The sequence below is a fragment of the Parus major genome, chromosome 7, assembly GCF_001522545.3.
Source record: "Parus major isolate Abel chromosome 7, Parus_major1.1, whole genome shotgun sequence".
Classification (NCBI taxonomy): Eukaryota; Metazoa; Chordata; class Aves; order Passeriformes; family Paridae; genus Parus; species Parus major.
In genome coordinates, this window is record NC_031776.1 from 22458076 (window position 1) to 22479005 (window position 20930).

At 49.4% G+C, this 20930-nt stretch overlaps 1 protein-coding gene and 1 long non-coding RNA gene across 2 annotated transcripts; one reads left to right on the plus strand and one right to left on the minus strand.

The window, feature by feature from the left end:
• Nucleotides 1-138: 138 nt before the first annotated feature.
• ARPC2 (actin related protein 2/3 complex subunit 2) lies at nucleotides 139-19959 on the minus strand. Its single transcript, XM_015634725.1, has 10 exons — nucleotides 19774-19959; nucleotides 10089-10123; nucleotides 9013-9125; nucleotides 6969-7014; nucleotides 6177-6363; nucleotides 5659-5752; nucleotides 3299-3425; nucleotides 1810-1910; nucleotides 1378-1478; nucleotides 139-580 (listed from the first exon to the last, which is right to left on the minus strand). The coding sequence occupies exons 1-10, from the start codon at nucleotides 19845-19847 to the stop codon at nucleotides 556-558; spliced, it is 903 nt and encodes a 300-aa protein (XP_015490211.1). The 5' UTR covers nucleotides 19848-19959; the 3' UTR covers nucleotides 139-555.
• On the plus strand, nucleotides 3425-13926 carry LOC117244690. The gene is made up of 2 exons (XR_004498208.1): nucleotides 3425-4165; nucleotides 7423-13926. It is a non-coding gene; the product is annotated as an uncharacterized LOC117244690 (long non-coding RNA).
• Nucleotides 19960-20930: the final 971 nt, after the last annotated feature.

Consider the following 20930-nt stretch of genomic DNA (forward strand, 5'->3'; position numbering starts at 1 on the left):
CAGATCTGGGTAGCGCACCCCTAAGTTCACCAGAAGGCATATGTTCCACAGGACGGGAATTATCTCCCTTGGGGCTGTGACTAAACACCCCTACCAGGGCAAGATCACATGCATTGATAAGCCAAAGCCTCACAGCCCTTTAAGATAGAAAGATCTTCTTTATTAATGAACCCCAACAGTATTTCTTCAGATACAGGAGTTTTGAACTCAAATACTCAGAAGAAAACAAGTTAATATTGCATTATTCTCATAAGAAATACTGCAACTTATTTCTGGTAACATACTGCAAAGCGAAACAGCTTGAAAAGAAAAAAAAAATTAAAAAAGAAAAGAAATTAAATCAATCAAACTGGAATTAAAGTTTTGTTTCTTGGAACGATCGAGTCCTCGCAAGCACAGCTCGTTTCTGCAGATTACTCCCCCAACTGTCGTACAAACAGACCCCGATTGCTTGAATTCCTTATGAGCCCACAGAGGTGCAACATTAAAAGCTACGATTATCAGGTAGCAAGTGCCCCAACCTTCGTCCTCCACGGCAGCCTCAGTGACTTGGTGTTAACGGGTTGTGAACGTCTTCCCCCTGAAAGGATGCAGAGAGGGGTCAGCACAGCCCCAGGGCCCTATGGGGTTTGTGGTGGGGCACACATAGCAGAGCTCTCGGTGCCAGACAGGAATGCTGGGCTGGAACACACAGGGTCTGCAGCTGCAGAACCAAGTCACGGGGCTGTGGGGAGGGGCTAACTTTTGCAGAGGAGACAACCCTCTTGCTCCAAAGTAGCGTGCAAAGGGGACATGACAGGACAAACAGAAAAAAGGACACCAGTGGGCTCGGGGATAAGCAGAAGGTAAGGGACCTGAATGAAACATGTTCACACAAACTGTTATCCTCTATCCACTTCACTGTGGATTCACAAGATGGTGCCAGGCAGCATGGTGGCCTGGCCCCAGCCATCAGCTGGCCAAGGGCAGCCAGTGACTCTGAGGAGCTGCAGACACACTGGGCAGCAAGACCTGTTCCAGTGTCCTCAAATCCCAAAGAAGGACCTGGCTCCTCTCCCTGCCGTGAGCTGGAGCTGCCCCCAAAGCTGGACAAGGCAGCTCTAATATAACAGTGAAAAACCCCAGGAATGCAACCAAGGGCTTAGTGGGGGGGAAATGGAGACACTAGGGATTGCAAGGCCATGTATGAGCCTTTTGCGAAGGACCTGCCAGTACCGGGTTTTGCCTCAGACCCAGCTCCTCACAGGATATCTGAGGCAGTAAGCTGTGTGTCACCCCCATGGCACCTCAGCTGGACTGCAGTATGCCAAACTGAGCCAGACTGAGTTTGTGGCTGGCAGAGAAACCCAGAGAGCCAGGCCCTGCTTTGCTACTCACGTGATTGTTTTCATTTCTTTCTTCTCTGCGTCTGGACGGGCACGGTTGAGCACCTTGAGGAAGTCTGACGTTTTCGCCCTCATACGCGTGTGAATATAGGCCTGTGTTTCATTAGGACAAAATGGGGACGTGTCAGGATCCTGTCTTCAAAGCCAGGTCACTGAACAGTTACCCTCATTTCTGTTCTCAGAAAGGAAAGAAACCAGATCCCAAACGGAAAGATCCTACTTCACTGCTAGAATGGAAAGAAAACAGTCTTGTGTCCAAGAGCAGGGAGAAGGCAATTATGCATCACTTGTCACCCCTGCATGACTGGGGAGGGCAGTGGCAGATCCTAATGAATTCTCAAGGGGCACCCCTCTCTCCTGCTTCTCCCCTTCAGGACCCAGGTTAGATGGGCTGAAGCCATGCTGTGTGCCCCAGCCCTCATACCTTTGAGCACTTGATGTGATAGTGCAGGTAGTCCCGGAATGTGTGGATCAAGTTTATGGTGTTGTCTCTGGCTGCAGCATTGGTGTGACGGGGGAACAGCACTGAAAGAAGAGGCCAAAACAGACCATTAGTACCTCCTGAGGCTGCACAGGGCATTCAGGGTCAGTACTGGAGGCTTCAGGGTGTGCTGCACTGAATCCCTGCCTTGCTCTCTATAAAGAGCCCTTCACTCTTGACACATACCAAGATTAAGCAGCACTTGTGATTTTATATACAAGGCTTCAGAGCACTTTTCCACATTTCCCACAGCAGCCTGTGTGCTCTGCAGGATGCAGGCAAAGCCAGGTGTCCAGGAACAATGGTACTGTAGGAAACTGCATGATCAATGGTACTGTAGGAAACTGCATGATGCTGTATCAGTGCTTGGGAGATGCAATTGGGGGAGCAAGCTGGGGGGCAGACCAGGGCACCCAGGCTGCTCAACCAATTTCAAGATCCAGTCTGCCCTGGGGTCTTGAAATTGGTTGTGGATCTTTCCCTGGCAGCTTGCCAGCCATGTAACATAGACAGACTTGGATACAAGCAGGTATCTTGCTATTTCCATAAGCTGGTGCTCTGTTAGGTGTCCCACATCCGAGGGCTGAAAGAACATTTTGTTTGGGTGATGATCTCACCTGAGACTGTCAGATCAGATAACTGGGAGATTTAGTCTCAACAGAACAAAGTATGTGCCATCCCAGACCTGTTCTTTCCATAGCTGACAGCTGCTATGGTCTCAAAGGACCATTTCCAGCACAGGAGGAGGGCAATGCTACCTACACCTTTCCCTGCAGTGTCTGTGCTTCATCTCGGAGCTCCGAACTACAGGAATGCTGGCCTGAGACACCCTAATAACACATCCAACCATCTGGAAGAGACCTATCCCTTTGAACAGGACAGGGTTTGACTCCTCGACATTGCTACCCAGGAGAAAGTCATGGCTCTCTGCTGGCCACCACCCCTGCAGGCAGGTGAAAGTGGCTCATCAGTGTTTGGCTCAGAGCAGAGGCAGAGCTGGAAAAGCAGAGTGCACTGCTCTGCTGCTGCTCTCTGACTGCCTCTGCTGATCAAGCACTGCACAGCTCCCTGCAGCTGGACAACCTACAAGTACAGTTGCATGAAAACTTTCACAAGAAACCTACAGCTTCCAAAATATCACAGCAAAGCCACTCTTCCCTTTGCTGCCAAATACTGAACTTATTTTGTAGGCAGACACTAAAAAGCTCACTGTCCACTTCCACATCTTCTTGCCCACAGCAGAGCTGAGGTGACCTGATACAGAAAAGGGACACTCCAAAGGGGGCAACAAGACAGAATGCAACCCCAGAGTCCTTGCAGCTCTCATGGTCCACTTCAATACTCAGGGAAGGTGAATTCCTTTGTTCTTCATGCAGCAACAGGAACTTCTCTCCTCCCCAAGCATCCCCAAGCCTCAGAGCTGCCTGCTTACCAAATGTGATGTAGCCAATATTATCGCCAACGGCTGCGTCCGTGTCTTTCAGCTCCAAGGGCGGCTCCCTGTGGCTGAAGAGCACCTGTGGGGCTGTGTGACTGGCCCGGCGACCCTCCTTGAACTCCTGAACAAGAAAAGTGAAGGTAATTCCCACTGCAACTCTTCAGCAACATGCTGGGAAAGCAAATGGGGTTTCCTCACTTTCAAAGGGCAATGAGCAGAAGATTTCCCTGAATGGATCGAGTTCATCAGGCCAAAGACCCTGAAAGTAACCCTTTTTCCCAGCAAAACCAGCCCAAAATGCTTGGCTATTGATACATGACCGCAGCGCAGCTGGGATGGCTTTCAGTGTTGTCACACCCCTGCCATGGGTGTTTTGTGGAAGGGACACATCAGTCTGAGCAAGCACACGAGACAGCACAGCTCCTGCTGGAATTTCAATGCTCTTCCAATGAAAGTGGGCAGCGCCCATCACCCCTGAAGAGAAATTCTCAGGAAGGACTGCAAGGTCTCCATCACACCTAGTGTAAAGGTTCTGCCATTTGAGAAACCATCTCCCACCAGAAGTCTGCCCAGGCATCAAGATGCATCTGGGGGCTTGAAGCTTGTATGTGAAGCCTGCTCCTCTTAACGCTTCCGTACACCTTGAAACAATACCTTCAGGCAGGAAGATCCCTTCCCCCACCTCTGACAACAGCACAGCCACCACCTCAGAGGAAATGTACTGGCTCTGCATTTCAGACTATCTCTGTAAGGACCATCTCTTCGTGGGACTGAGAATGTCGAGAGACCATTTTCCTGCCCCAAGGCAGGGCAGTTTTCCTTCTGCCTCACTCACCTCCATCCCAACCTACACATTATCAGGTACCCTTGGCCTCTCCTCTGAGCAGTTTCCCCTGGGAAAGGCAGGGGCAACCATGGCCCTTCTAGAGTAGATCACTGGGGTTTCCTTAATGAAATGCTTAGGTTGCATTTCTGGCTGGTTATGCCAGAGGGTGAAATGGTTCAAATGGCTTCACTGGTTAGTTAATGGTCCCATTTTCTCCATGAGAGCCCAGATGAGCAGACACCATACCCAGCTCCGTTATGCAAGAGCAATAGCTGGAGAGAAAAAGCCAGTGTGACTCAGAGTGGAAATTCCTGTGGCTGGGCAGAGGCAGGGTTTGCTGTTGTAAAAACCAAGAATTCAGGACATGGAGGCTCCAGGACAGCTGCTGCCTTGAAGCACTGCCATCTCCCCAGGAGCCTCACTAACCCCATTTTGTTCACATCATGTCTCCCTTCCCATTTTAAAAGCTGAATTCCAGGCTGAGGGATATGCTTTGTGGGGGAAAACCTCAAAGCCAGAGCAGATGCCCTGTCTGTAGCTAATAACACAACAGAGCTGTGAAGACTTTCATTGCAACAGAACCCCTTCTGATGACACCCAACATAGGTACACTGGTCTCCAGCAAACTGGGCCAGTAACTTGCTGCCCATGAGCCTGTCAGCAGCATGGCCTGGCACCCTTGAACAGGGGGGTTAAAGATCCCTGGAACACTCTGCAGGCCCTGCTCCGTGGCCATGCCCACACAGGAGGCTGGCTCCCCAGGAGCTTCAGCAGATGAGTGAGGTGGGCCAGTGGCACAGATGAACACAGGTATGAGCATACACTGAGCCTCCCCAGCTGCACAGATGTCTCATTCTCCTCAGGCTGCACACAGTCGTTCACAGACAAGCAAAGTGCTTACTACAAGTCTCTCAATGCTTCCCAGCTAAACAGCAATTGGAAAAGGTAGCTCAGTCCAGTTAGTAACTTGGCATTATGATTGGTTAGAGCCCACAAATTCAGTATATTCATAGCTCTAAAAAGCTCGAATTCAAGAGCTGTCACACTGAGCTGCTGAATGTTTCTGTAGCATTTGAGCATTAGCAGGAAGAAACTTCAAGGTGAAGAGCACTCTCAGCTCCTCCTCATGCATGGCATGACATTGTCTCACCCCTCCTCTCCCTTCACAGCCTCCTCAACATGTTCAGCTCCTCAGCTGCCTTGAAATCCCTACACCATAGCTAACCACATTACAGGGCCTCAATGTGGGGACTGAAGAAACACTGTGGTGTTTCTCATCTGTAACACATAATACGCTTGATTGTCCAATTGAGCAAGACTATTGATGATACAGATTCCAATGCAAGAGCCAGGAAAATACACTGTCTATGCCCATTAGCATGTTCTTCCATCCCAGTGCAGCATGGAGCAAAGCATTTACATGTGTTAAACTGCCGCTGTGCTCACTGCAGCAGCTTGTTTGGCAATGCTGCTTCAAGCAAGCAGGCATCTGAATTGAGGACCAGACCCTGTAATTCAGTTTCCATACCTGCATAAACACCTTTCCAATCACCACGTCATCGTCATCTTTAAATACCGTGCTGAACACAACCGTGACACGGTCCTTCTTTGCCTCAACATACCTGCAGGGAGAAAGAACCCACCTGTGAACCAGAGCTAAGAAGGTCAATTGGACAAGGAAGCAACTGTGTGACAAGGTCAAGTAGATACAACAGCCATTCACAGGCCTGGCTGATGTAAATTCCCCCTCCCTTTAGACAGTATTTACAGGGAGCACAACATTTCTGTTGGGAGTGGCCAGTTCCTCTCCTGCATGCAGCCACAAGTGCTGCCACTAACAGAGACTCTTGTGTAACATCCCAGCAGCCCAAGGCATAAGCATTACCCTCATGGAATAGTTGTGGCAGTCTAAGACAGGCCCTTATTACCCTGGCCAAAGCACAGAGCAGGAGGATTTCCTGATTTTCCACCAAAACCCACAGCTGTGCACAGGAACAGACTACTGACCACTGTCCACCCCCTGTGCTGTTTGGTTTGAACACTTACATTGTCTCATCATCCCTGTAGTGGATGACTGCTCTTTTTTCTCCTTCTTTGCCCTCTTCCTGGAATTTGAAATACTTCTCAAAGACTGAAGCAAAGCAGTTGCGCTTCAACATGCCGGCTTGGTGCACAATGGCATCCTTGTCTGCAGGAAGGTTCTCCAGGTCGTAGAGCAAGGAGACATTGTAACCTGGGAAGGGACAGCCAGTAGCCTTAATAATCTGCATAGGGCCTTAATGAAAGCAGAGACTTTTCTTTAAAGAGACACATACAGTCCCACTTTTGCCTTAAATCCTCCCAAAAGCCCCAGGGGTGAGTTCTTTCCACCCCAAGCACTTGCCAAAAACCATGCCTGAACTCGGCGCGTGGCCATGGCAACGTTCCCAGGGCTCCTTCCTAAGCTCCCAGACACACGTGCTGGCTGAACTGCTCCCAAATTTTTGCAGTGAGTAGGAAGAGATGTTGTCACAGGTAACCATGGTTTTCCTGTGTCTTACAAAGCATCTTTGAGAAGAACAAAGACCCCAACCTGAGGAACAGAGGCTTCCTGGAGGAGGACTGCATAAAGAATTACAGCTTGTGCTGCAAGCTACATCATCCCTGACGTGTCTGAGCCACCTTTTAAATTGGCAATTTCAAACTGCCATTCATTGTACAGGGAGCCTCAGATATCAAGCTCTTCAAGTGCAGCCTTCGTATGAGCATTTCTCAGGTGACTTAAGTAATTCTGGAATTGTATTCACACACACACACACACACACACACACAGAGTGAATGTTATTATTGCAGGGTTACCTGATTCAGGATTTACCAAGTAGCTTCCATAGACTTTCTTCAACACCTAGAAAAGAAATTAAACATTGAGAGCACAAGCTATCATGACCTGTTTCCTCCTGCACAGCCTAGGCCATGTTTGGTCTTCTTTTAGAAGTATCAAATTACAGCATCTGCCTCTCCTAGTCTAAGAGAACTTAAAACAAATATTAAGTCATCAGCTTCTAGTGCTATTGGCTGTTCCTGCTCTAGGGAGGGCTCCCTGAACTCCACTGACAGGGGACATACTGCAGGAGAGGACTCAAAACTGGAACCTTTTCAAGATCTTGCTAGTCAGACTTGTGCAGGGAAGAAGTCTTATAGCTCATACCTTCAAAGGAGAACAATTAGCAGAGCCTGACACAACAGATCTGAGTGCTACCACTTCTTCCATTCAAAGGCAGATATAAAGTGTGCCTGGTCCCTCTCCTCACAGGACGGCAAGTTCAGAGCACACCATGGCCTGGTGATCACACACTGTCTCAGTCTACTGCATGAACAGATGGGGATCAAGAGGAGACTGCCAGGCAGGCTTGGATGCCTCCCAGAAGCAGAACCGCCTACAGCACAGCAAAAACCTTTCTTCAAATGTAATTACTGCTGAATTTTACATCAATGGCAATTTCCAACTGAGCCATAGCTCTGTGTCAATGAGGGGGCTGGGAACAGGCGGTATTTCACAGAGAAGAACACAACAATGCTGTGGCAGAACTGGCCCTCCTGGGATGACACCCACTACCACGTGGAAAGGATACACAGACTCTCTGCATGCCAAAACCTCCTCTCATCAGAGAGCCTGCCTGCAGTGGCGCAGGAAGATGCCCTGTCTTAGCATGAAGCCCACTCTGCATTCCTCACAGTGGGCTTTCACCATTGACAGAGTAGAAACAAGCAACATTGTCTGCAGGGAAGTACAGAAAGTAACATTATGACAACTGGAGATTGAAAAATGTAATTTCTATTTAGTCACTACTTTCAAGCCAGTCCTGCACAGATACCGTTTTCCTATAAAAGTTTATAGGAAGTTGCCTTCCACCACCTCTACCACAATGGCTGCTGGTGCACGGTGCTGTCAGCCACTCACCTACTACAGGGGCTCTCTTGGGATCACACACTGCACTGATCTTCCCCAAACATGCTGGGAAGGCTCCACCATTTGGAGTGCTTGACACTCTCATGCCAGCAGCAGGACCTTCAGAAGCACACAGTGCTGCACCTAGAAAGCTCTGCATTCAGGAACCAGGAAAGCCAAAGACCATAAAAGGGTCTTATGGCAATTTGCAGGAATTCACTTTGGGTTCAAATCACCAGTTTCTCACCAGAATCACAATAAACTGATAGAGCAGTTTCCTTGCTTTCTTCCAAGGACAGATATCCAGAGGCAAAGCCTACTGAAAAGCCCTGGGTAGTAATGCCCATTTGCTATGCGGAGATTTGAAAACTGACTCAGGAACTGAGTCACACTTCCTGCCTCACCATCCAACCACAGCTCAGAGAGGCTCCTTTTTTCTACCATAAATGGCCCTCTGCAGCTACAGGGCCCAGTCAACAGGAACTGAGCCTTGACTTCACACAGCAGCAGTGAAAAGGGAACCAGCCTGCAAACCAAGGTCTGCACATGCAGCAGGAGCCCAGCACTTGCTCTTAAGTGTGGTTAAGAATCAGAAGAGAAGCACCACAGATGTCTTGGAGCCTTCCTCCACTTGTGGGCTCAACACATCAGTCAGGGAAACTACTTCTACATGGTCAGGCTTAGCTTTGAACTTGCAAAATTAGTGGTGCCTTCTGCCTTTCAGGCTGCAGGGTCATACAAGATGATTACTTTTCCATGAGAGAGTGTCAACACACTTGCTCTTGTCTTTCAGCAAAGCAGGACTCCTGGTTGGCATGGGGCTGCTCCTTTGACCAGTGTGAGATGGGAGCACAGATGCTCCTCTAAGGGTCAGATGTTAGATTCATCAACATCACAAGGGCACTGCTGCCAGCACAGTACTTGTAGGCAGGAGGCCTGGAGATGCTTACTCACCTCATCAGCGCCGTGTTCCTGGAGTTCCTTGTAGAATTTCAGAGAAATACTGACCATGACTTTTGTCTTGTCTCCATTGGGGTTTGAAATATGGTAAAGGACTCCATCAAAGTCTAAGAAGCAAGCAAGAGAAATGTGAGGGAACCGAAACCAGTTCCTATTTCTGAGGAAGGTTTTCCCTACAAGTTCTAGTAACTGCATAAAGTGACACTGCTCCTCTTGTTCCAGCCCTCACATGCACAGCAAGAGAGAAACCCGCAATTAAGGAAACTGGTAATGTCATGTAGGGAGACCTGCTATCATTCACAGGGCTGAAACAATTTTGACACCTGTCCATCACTGAAAGCTTTAGTCCAGTGTCACTTAGCATCCATGGCAAATCCACTTGTGCTCAATGCACAAGGATACAAACATGCAGAGACAGGAGCCTTCTGGATGGCCAGCACAGAAAGTGATTGACATGCCCACCAGGCCAGAGCTGCAGCCGGGAGGAGAAAATCTCTCTGCCAGCAAAGGCAGCTCAGCCGCTGCCTACTGCGAGAGCTTCCACTTCACTGCAGAATGGGCAGGGAGGGCAGGAGGAAGGGAAAAGCAACCCTCCAGCTACCTAGTAAGCTCCACTTCCCCACTGTGCTTTGCAGCTTACACAGATTCCTGATAACAGAAGCAAAAATCAGTTGCTGAATGAGTACTTTAACTTCCTTGGCATTTCTCTTCCTGAAGAGCAAACTTGAGGTGATGAATCCATTTTGCCTGTCACCCTAAGTCAGCTTCCTAACAACTCAAACCAGATGGTGCTAAAGACCTCGTAACAAGTAGCACCAAGGGCAGGACTGGAGAACAGATGAGGTAAAAGAGCTGTGTAGCAGGCACACACCAAAGCACACCAGTGAACTCAATGCTCTAGTGAAGTCCCTGGGAAGGCATACAGACAGAGAAATAGTGGGGCAGCCAGTGAAACACCAGCCAGCTCTGTGGATACTGCAGGATCTCCACATCGCCCCTGCCCAGTGGTGTGGGCAGATTGTTCAAGCCAGCCCTTCATTCAGAGAACTCAAGAGAGCTGTGGAACTTACCTGCAAACGTTACTTCTACTGCCTCTGGTTTATTTCTAAAAAGCAAAGAAAACAAAGGACATAAATGAAAACTCTAACAGCAGCCTCCAAGCTGTGAAGGAAAGAGGATTAATTTCCAAGGCTTTATTTCTCACAGGCAGTTCTTCCTTAAAACCCTTTTATCTCCTGCTGTCCAACTAGTAGTAACCTTTGACAAGAGATCTTAGACTTCTTCCCCTTCCTATAAGGACCATTCTACCCCAGATGACATAACATAGACTTTGAAGCTGGCACAGATTTCTACTATTTCTAGATTATGTATAGACTTTGACATCACAGATTTCCAGTTAGAATGCCTAAGAAAGCTACTCCTTACTAAGAAGTTTGTTTTCACAAGTATTACTCTGTACAGAATGTCCATGACACAGATTTTGGGACAGAGGATCTTTTGTAAGGTCCTGCAATACCAGTTCACAGAAGGAGCTGAGTAATCCTTCCTGACACAGAGCCCCCTCTGCCATCAACACCAGTTCTGCAAATGCATTGATATAACTTGCTTGCAGAAAAGACCCCTTTTCCAAGTAAGGAAAGTGTTAGTAGTGTTAGGAGCAGTGTTAGGAACAAGCCAAAGAAGGAAACTTTCCACATGTTCATTTCATCCCACCCCGCTTCCAAAACACCCCAACATTTTGCTAACAGCCTCTGCAGAAAAACTGTATCTCTGGATGTGCTTTAACACTGTCTTGAGTGGTCTCTGGAACCCCTGATCAGCAAAAAAAACCCTTTGCAAGCCAAAGGCACATCACATGTTACACTGTGACTATGAAGATTAAACTGCTTCTTAACAAACCTTATTTTGACATTTCTCCATGATCTGTGAGAGATGTAACTGCTTCTGGAAGGTCATTTCATTGGAATTGGCAGTACATAACTACTTTCACAGCTCCAAGGGGACTGGTATTAATAGGTCACTCTCCAACAGAGAATTGATGCAAAGGTATCTCCACTGCTGAGAGCAGGTGTGGAAAATGAGAACAGGATAAAAATGCCAGACTGCTACTGCTGTTTCACACTGTATCTCCATTTCTTTGTCAGAAGTAGATGATATCAAGAGTACAGGCTAATAATGCTGCTACTAACAGAAATCTAGTCTCTAACAGTTCATTACCACCTGTCTGAACCAACATAGTGAAATAACTCCTCAGAGTAAAGTCAGTGGTCTCAACTATGCTGCTGCTGCTGCTGCCCAGAGACCAGCTTCCACCGTTTTGCCAAAACTTGCTCTTCCACACACTTATGTGCTGCTGGGTCCTGGCTACACCATGATTCATACACTGAGAAAGGTGGGGAGAAGCAATGACTTGGTATCTACTTTCCCTGACCATATTCTGTAACAATTGAAATTATTTTATCTCAGCAGCGAGCACTATTTTCCCATCAGCTTTTCTGCAGCCCAGTCTCATTCCTGGAAGGTAGAAATGACCACAATGTGATAAAACTCAAGCTGGGCAATACAGGGAGAGCAAGGCACTGCATTGATCCCAGACACTCACCAGGTCAATATTTTACTCCAGCAGAAAGGGAAAAAATAACCCCCAGATGGAGATCCTAAGTGAAAATGAAAAGGTGTTCCTGCTTTGTGAAAGTGATCAGCTATGAAGGGCAACAGCCCCTTTTTTGTCTGAAGGCTGGGGAGCCTCTGTCTTTTGTGCCACACTGCTGAAGATAAAACCCACACTTGAAAGGAGTGGTGCAAGTGCACCCAAAGCAGGTCCTACGTGTGACCTCTCTTACTTTCATCTCCCCTTCCCGACTGGGCCTGAGATGGGCTCAGCAGGCATTCTTGGCTGCATATTTAGTTTGGGCTCTTGGAAAGGGGAGCAATTCCCCAACATGTGCAAGCCACTTCTGCTCACTGAGGATGGCTCAGAGCAGAGATGAAAGAAAATCCCCGAGATCCCACTCGGTCAGTTGATGCGGACGTGTTCTTCTTTTAGAGCATCACACTCAGACGTGGGAATCAGCTTGGATGGCAGTATAAATTTTTATAAAAAAAGAAACCTATGTAGGAAGCTTTAAAGATAGCACAGCCAGGCACATGAGAGCTAGGAATACTAAACAGGACACATCCTTAAACCTCTGTTCCATCTTCTCAGAGTTACACCTTTCAAATTCCATTCCCCACACACACAGAGTTGACATCTCCCGGAGCCCCCGCTCCCAGCAGAGCCTTCCAAACACAGCACCCCCCTCTGAGAAATGCAAGGAAGTGGCTGACAGCCAGTGTACTGGAGTGGTTTTGCTGAGGAAGGATGATTCCCCATTTGGTTGCCCTGTACCCAAGGGATGGCAGGAAGATCACTCATCACATCATTGAAGAAACCGAGGAAGACCATGTACAGGAGCCAGCTGATGGCTCTGCACGAGAGCCTTTGTTCTGCACACAAAAGCTCACTGCTAACACAGCTGGGTTTGAGCCTGTTATTGTGCAAGTGTCATTTCTTAGAAGTTATTTTATAGCTGATTTCCCAAGTGGCTCAGTTCCGGTACTTGGGGATGGTAAGGAGGGGGAGTATTTAAGGGAAAAGAAGGTAACTGGGCAGAACTTTAGGAGCTGAATATTCAACCACTTCCCGGCACAGCCTCAGTGAAGCAAGAGCTCACGTGAGCCGCATACAGAGCTCCTCACTGCCACGCTGGCCCTGTCATCTACGGCACTCACCAGGCACACACTTAAGTAACCCAGGCCTCGCCTGGCCCATGGGAGGACAAGGAAGAGCATTGGAAGTGTGGCTGGGAGCAAAGTGAGCCCTCTTAGCCTTTCACAGTTCAGGAGCTTTACAATTACAATGTTTAAAGTGCTTCTATTTCTTTCTCTGGTTCACCTAATCAAAACTACCCTGGCTACTCAAAATGTCTCTCTAATAGAAAAAACATTCCTTTTGCTACTGGGATTGTTGTTCCCGCTTCAAGAAGTCCCCAAGCAGAAGAGAGAGGAGCTCTCACCTCCAGCATTCCATAGCTTCTGGATGAGCAAAAATGCTGCAGGTCACACACACATGTTCACTTCCCCTTGACCTTCCAGCAACCCCATCTTCCACCAGCAGAAATAGCTCTATAGAGGCACAACATGTCCTCTCCTTGTTCTGTCCTTCCTGCTCTTGTGTGGACAAAGGCTCAGTGCAGAGGGTTCACAGCAGGCCCGGGATGGGGCATGCACCACTGAGAGTGAGTACCAGGTACTGTCAGGTTACTGGCACGATCCCAAAGAGCTCTGTGTGGTCTGGTGTGCTCTGGCATCCCTTGCCTCCATGAGGAGGCCCTCCACACCCATAGAAGGAATTGGCAGCTCAGCAGCTTGGTGCTGAATGACTCTGAATTGCAGCCATTTCTAAGTCCCAGCCGGACTGTAAATCTCAACTGGGAAGCCAGGAGGTCCTTGGAGGTTCACTTCTACCCTTGATCCAAATCTCTGAGAAACAGACTAAGCCTACCTATACTCAGAGGATTTGAGATAGGACACCTCATCCACTCCTGGGGCAGAGAGCTGCTGTGACCTCTTCAAGCTCCTTACCTCCAATGTTACCTGAACCATCCCTAAGTGACCTTCCCTGTTTGCTACCCTCTGCCCTGAATGGACAATAAAACCATCTCATACCAGGAATATCTGAGATGGCTTCTCTCTGCACTAAACATTGAATCCAGACCTTTCTGCAAACCCCGGCCTGAACTCTGATGAGAAAACGGCAGCTGTTCCCAGCACCAGTCGTTTTGTGATAACTGTTATCAGGACTGAAGTCAAACCCACACAAAATCCCATCTGCCCTCTGCTTGTAACAATAAAAGACCCTGACAAGTTTTATGTCTTCTTGCCTGTGTTCCTCCTATTCATCTCCAAATGGCTGCTACGCCCTGTCTGTCTAATACAGAGCCAGCTCCAAATCAGATTTTTCACCTTGGCAGAACATCCGTGAAGAGCCATGGTGCCCATGGAGAGACACCAGTGAGCACTTAAGAGCAACAGCAAATCTTTTTTCTGACAGCAGTTCCTCACTTGACTCAGACAACTTCCCTGCTTCATTCTCAGGCCACAAAAGCTCTTAGCCGTATGTTACAACAAATTTAAAAACTTGGCTGACAACCATACTGAAGCATCTCCCACATCACAATTAAGGCCTCTACCAAGTAATGGAGAATGGCAATTCTTTCAAAAGCTGCAGGCATGCAGATACTCTAATCTCTTGACCCATAGGAGGGAAAAAAAAGGACATTTCAAAGCTTAAAGCTCTGGGCAGAGCTTTCAGATCACCAGAGTCAACACACTATTTGGATAAAGTGAGGCAGATTCACTGACAGACTGCAGGCTCGTGCTATAGAAAGGTCACCTCAATAAAAAAAATTTTGAGCAATGTCTAAAATTATCTGAACAGATTCTCCACTTCTGGGCCCCACTCAGTGAACAAAAGCCTCTCTGCGTAAGCTGCAGGAGCGTATGCAATCAAAGAGCTCCCACAGCTCTGGCAGTACACCCACCATGAACTCAAGCAGGAGTGCTCTGTCAGGTGGGTGGTGCCGAGCGGTGTACGGCAGCCCCTGCACATGCCAATTCTCCCCTCCTGGTTAGGTGACCCCTCCATGCCCAAACTTTTCCCTTGCTGTGTGCCCAACAGCCTGCTGGAGTGGGCTGATAGGAAAGCAGTGGGATTCACACTGGACAAAGCACAGGTGGTCCTGCAGCACGCTGGCACTGGCAGGTCCCCTTCCAGCCAGATCTTCGTCCTGTGTGTCCTCAGCTGTAGGTATACAGCCTGTGGCTCCCCAACAGAGTGATCCAGAGTTGTGCCAAGTCTCTGGGGAAAGAGCTTCATTTTGCACACACTTTTACTGTCTTTCTTTAGTACAGTGATGGATACCTACTCTTCTCTGGTGTCAAGCACTGGTGGCTGCAGTGAGAACCACTCTGAAGATAAAACAGAGCAGGCTCCTCTTAGGAACTCAAGATGAAAACTGAGGCTGGAGTGATGACAGAACCACCTGTGAAAGCCTAACACTTTTCAGATCTAGCTTTTCTTCCCTCCTGTTCCCTGTGCTGTTGCACAAAACCAGAGCACTGCCTACTTCCAGACAGAGGTGGTTCACAATCCACTGTCAATGCAAAGTCATCTTCCCTGGCATCCAAAGCAGGATGTGCTGTGACAATGCAGGAGCTACACTCCAACACCTACAGCACCCTCAGTCAATGTGGACAGCCAGGTGTACCATGAGCACTCCCTGTGCCAGCAAAACCCAAGGGTACCTCTTTCTGCCAGCAGCATTTCCCGAGCACCCTGCAGTCAGGCAGACTGAGTTCCAGCAGGTGAGGTTGTGCCTGGAGAGATGTGCAGCTCCCGAATGGGCTTGTGTGGATACTGAGCCAGCATCTGCCACTGCTGCTGGAGGAGGGAGATCTGATGCCTGCTCCATGGCTGCACCATAGTGAGCAGCCATGACACAATGAATGGGATGAGGAAACTCATCTAAGCTAAAAATATCCAGTTTTGCCTGTTTAATTTTAACCTAGGTCACTTCCCCAATCCTGTTTCCCTTGAAGTCACAAAAATGCCTGTGTCAGCAAGAAGGAGGGGGTGGCAGAGGAACAATCTCTGGTTTTGGTGGGGTCTCCGAGCATCCCTGAAGCACATATATCCACAGATACTCCTGAAGAGAGCTCCTCAGCAGTGCCTGGCAGGATTCAAAGCTCCTCTACCCCCCCAGCACACTAACAGTCTCCAGACACTCCTCAGTCTCCCCATGATGAACTCACTTCAAGTCATACCACGAACATGAAGTTCTCACTGTCTAGTTTCAGCCAGAGCTCAGCCTCTGTGTCTGAAAGGCTCAGCTCTGCAGCCCACAATCATCAAGTGACCGCAGATGGGAAATACCATAAAGCAGGTGGGTACAGCTTCAGCCCAGCTCCTACTGGCTCACAGGAACCACTCTGCATCAGGAAGTTAAAGCTTCAGATGATTTCCTATGCATCCAATTGTCAGGAAGCCCTGCAATGCTATACCTACTAATAGCTGTAAAGAAACCAACAATTTAATTTGAGATTCTTTTCCCTCTGCCCCCAACCTAGGAAAAGGCATGCTGTACCTCAGCTATGCCACTTTGTGTTCTTTTGCACAGTGGGTAAATAATAAGTAACAATTTCAGACAGATGGTTAATTTACTAAAGATTTTGAGTAAGCTATGAGTGACTGGAAAACCAAACCCTAAGACTAAAGCCCTGTGCCACACTTTCACTTGGGGTCAGTTAAATTAGAGCAGGACAAAACTGGATGGCAAATCTGTTGGTGTCAAACAGAATGAGTATTCATCAGGCAGAGAAGACAATCATCAAAATGTTTTACACTTGAAGTGTTTGTGGGGTTTATTTAATGTCTGTGTGGTTAGCAAAGGAAAGCAATAATGAGAATCAGGATCTCCCAGCTGGTAGAGTTCATCTCCTCACATGACATTTCTATCAGAAATGGGAAAACCCACCAGTGACACCAGCTTCCAGGCAACATCTCATGTACAAATGAATTGGTCAAAAGCTTATGGAAGGTTTCTCTTGACATGTAAAGAAGCTCATGAGCCAACCTCATTTCAACAAACTTATTTCCAGGTACTGATCAGGTATTCCCACACTGTAGCAGCAAATTCCTAACTCAAGTTATTTCAATTCTGGTAGCTTTAGGCTTTTATTTTAAAATGTGGTTGATTTAGGAGAACAGATTTAAACAAATAAATTACTAGAACTGAATCAGGAAAAAAAAATCAGATGCACTGAAGTCCAGAATCATCTGTTACCACCTTGATTTAAATATCGTGTTTCAACAAGTGGCTGTCCAAGGAGGTGAGATTTCCATGGGGTTTGCCCACAAAACCAAATTAAATTTGAAATTACCCTATTTACAGGTGGATGCTGGCAAACCCCAAGGACCTTGTCCACGGAGGACTCTTAGAGGCAGGTTAGGCCCTGTCTCAAGTGCTGATCTCTGTCTGCAGTCCTGCCAAGGTACCTTTCACACTGGGAACTTCAGGGATAGCTTATGGACCTTCACACAAAGCAGATTTTGACAATAATGTTATGGCAATCACAGGCAGTTAATGAATTCCAACTTCTAAATGTGACCTAGTTCTAGATGACAAGGTGAAATGTGGAGTGTCTCACACCTGATAGCCCAGAAAAGCTCTGCAGGAACCTGCCAAACTATGGCTGCACTGCAGTAGATGGGAGCAAATAGCCCATGTCACAGGACAAGTCTCTGGAAAAGGACTTGGAAATGAACGCCGCCCTGCCCCACTTCCAGGCTGGCACTGATGCTACCAGGCACACCTGGCTCTGACACAACCACTATTGACAAATCCCGCGTTGCATCTGCTGCACTTCTGGGTTAGAGCAAGTAATGTAAACCCAGCTCTCCCTCAGTGTCCAGATTCACTCCTCCCAACTACCAAATTCTTCCAGGCTTAATCTTGCCCTGACTGTCCTGTATTCATCCCCAAGATACACCTTGGAAAACCATCACCAAAACAGCAAAATACAGGAAATCCCTTCCTGCCTTTAGGCTGAGCAGCACAGGAATAACCCAAGAGCTGTGGCCATAGGGAAAAGAAATATCACTTGAATAAGTGTTTTGTAACATCCATTCCTTAGAAGACTTGAAACCAGGAGAAACCTCCTTGCACTTGCCTGGATGTCGGACACCAGAACAAGTACAGAAGAAAATTCAGAAGTAAATGTCTTCCTCACCTTCAGCAACACCCTCAAGGCATGAAACTTATCTAGAAACGCCATCTAAAGAACAGAACATGCCATAGATGACTAAGAGGCAGAAGCAGAGCACCATCAGCCACCCTACAAATTGATCCAGGAACAATCAGTATGTCAGGCATGCGTGCCAACACACAAGTGAGGTGGCTTTGCCATACAGCAAAATGGAAATCTCAGGGGCCTGCAGGCTGGTGCAGGGCAAGCAACCACAGCTCTGCTCACAGAGTCAGGGTTTTGGGGTGCATCTCAAACTGCAAACTGCCCCTCCACGGCACATCAACACAGGGACACATGCACAATGTTCTCTCTCCATCAGGAAGAGTGCCTTGGTACAGACTAGTGATTGACAAGCTGTTCTGACACTCACTGTGAACCTCTGCACATGCCACATTTTCTAATGGATGTGTGTGTAATATTGCAGTGGTCACCTGGGAGCTCTCTCTGCCCAGTGCTGTGCCTATACTCTGGGGAAGCTTGTTGCATTAAATGATCAGGGCTCAAGCTGAATCAAAATCTGGGAGCAGCTCAGCTGTCCTCCAAGGCAGAGCAGCCTGTGAGTTTATTTTATGAAAAAAAACAAACCCAAACCTACCAAAACAAAACAAAACCCCAATCTGAGCAATAAGTCAACTGAGAGTCAGGGAAAAGCAGAGGAAGTGGCATCTGACAACGTTCTGCATGCAAAAAGATGAGAGTTTCAAAAATCACAGGACAAAAAAAGGTAACACAGAAAAAGGCACCTGCCTGAGGGGTCCCTTCCTGGAGCAGCCTGAGCCCTGCCTTGTGAAGTGCCAGGGCAGGCTCCACCCCAGAGATAACACCACTATGCTTTGCTTCTCAAGGCTTTGTCTCTGTACAAAGTGTCTCAGTCAGCAGGCAGTACATCGAGCCCACGGGCCACTTGGATCTAGATAAGGACATTCATACTGAAGGGACTTCCTTCCAAATTAAGCTGTGTCCTCACAAGCATCTTTACAGCCCTGCTGCAATACTCGCAGTAAAAAAACCACTGGCTCCCCAGGGACTGAACTATCTCACCCAGAGTTGTGGGTGTGAACCAGACCCCCCAGCCTGCCCCCCGAGACCAGGCACCAGGCTGGCACCAGGGGCCATGGCTGATCCATGCGCCTGTATCCCTTCTGCTCGAGAAAGCAAAGAGGAGCAAGCTGGAATTTGTTCTCCACCGCCAAAGCAAAAGGCTGAAGCCATGGCTCCGTACACAGGCTTCCTGTTCCTCGGCCCCCCCTACACATTCTGTACCAGCGCTGGCACCGCGCTGATGAAACGCGCTTTACCTATATAGCAAATACCGTGCAAATCCACTTCCCTCCCTTCCCAACTTCCTCCTTGTCCAGGCCCTGTCCTCCCGTCCACCCCAGCACGGCAATCTCCGCTACCATTCCCAGATCCGTCCTGTCCCCGCGGTGCTCTCCACTGCTCTGGCACTAACGACCCCATCCAGCCCCACTCTCCCCTCCAACACTGCCCTGACACACTCTACTCCCTTGTTCCGCAGGCCTTCCCTCTGCCCAAGCTCTGCCCATCCCCGCCGGCGACAGTTCAGTTCCCGCACCTACATCACCCTCCTCCCAGTCCCTGCACCCTGCAGGCCCCCAGCCCGTGCCCGCTCTGCCCTCCTCCTTCCCGGGCCGCCACCTGGTAGCACAGAACCCGCTGGCTCGGTGCCGCTCCCGCCACTCTTCAGCCCCACATCCTGCCTTGTCACCATTCCCCGGCCCCCACCTTCCGCCCGTCTCAGCCCCGTCCTCCCCCGGCACCACCCGCCAGGCTCTACTCTCGTGCCCGGGCGCCTGGCACGGCCCGGGCCCCGCCAGCCACCGCCCCCTCGCCCCTCCCTCGGTCCGCGGACGCGTCGCCGCCCCGCCCCGCCTCCCCTGTTCCTACCCGGCGGCCGCGCCCTCGAACTTGAGCGTGAGGGTCTCCTCGATGATGCGGTTGTTGACCTCGAGCAGGATCATGTCGGTGCCGGGAGCGGCTCTGAGGGAGCCGAGCCCGCTGCGCGCACCGGGGACCCGCCCGAGCCTGCGCCGCCGCTTCCGCTCTCGCGCCTGCGCGTCACTTCCGGCTCGGCGCCGCCGCAGGCGCAGTCCCCGCCCCCATGAATGACGTCACAATAGCCCCGCCCCGTGGCCGGCGGGGACAGGGGTGTCCCGTAAATGGGGTGGGACAGGGGGTGACAAGTGTGGTGGGACACGGCTGGGGCGCTGGGCTAGGGGGTGTTCGTGGTACGGGCATCTCCGCCAGCAGGAGTGAAGCAGGCATATGGGATATGCCTACGGTGTGGAAGTCCCCAAAAGTGAGGTGTTCACTTCCACCCCCCCGCTCCCCATTAATTGAGTACTCACGGTGTTGGAGCCCCCCGAAACAGCGGGGTGCCCTTAGGATTATAGGGACGCTCTAGGAAGTGGCATGTGTGCCCCAGCGCATGGGGGTCTGTATAAGAATTGGTGCTCCAGGGATATGGGGGTGCTTACAGGGGAAAGTGGTATCTTGCAAAATGGATCATTTCAGAGCTACAGGGCCCCAAAAATGTGAGGTGACACAGGGAGTGGGGGTTTCCTAGGGGGGCTGTAATGGTGCCCTGGAGCTGAGGGTTGCCCAAAACTGGGTAGGTGTTCCCAGAGAACAGGAATGTCCTTGAGTCTGTGGTGATACCCAAGGGATATGATGGGGGCACTTACCACGTGCTCCCAGGGAAGAAAGGCGCCCCAAAACCGTGGGGCACCCCTACGAGTGATAAGCATGGAAAGCTGTGAGGATGGGGGGAGTGCTCAAAGGGTTTGTGAGTGCCCCAGAGTAATGGGGGTTCATGGGGAATGCCCTTGTGTGCAGATTTCCCCTAAAAGTAATAGGGGTACTCAGAGCCACAGCATTCATTAAGTTTCTGGGGCTGGCACAGGGGCACGGATCTGGCATGATTTTGCTTAGCCTGGCATGGCACAGCCAGGGCAGGAGGGACATGGGACTCCACTGTGGGGGGATCGCCCACAGCAATCCCCAACAGAGGGCAAGTCAGCCTTGCAGTCCCTCTGTGCACCCCC

Bases quoted from the DNA above. Each gene is read 5' to 3' on its own strand.
- ARPC2 (XM_015634725.1), bottom strand. From the start codon at position 19,847: ATGATCCTGCTCGAGGTCAACAACCGCATCATCGAGGAGACCCTCACG. The intron at 7,015-9,012 runs GTGAGTAAGCAT...TTTCTTTTCTAG, and splicing joins AGGAACACGGCGCTGATGAG to GTGTTGAAGAAAGTCTATGG. The intron at 1,911-3,298 runs GTAAGCAGGCAG...CTCTTCTTTCAG, and splicing joins TATTGGCTACATCACATTTG to TGCTGTTCCCCCGTCACACC.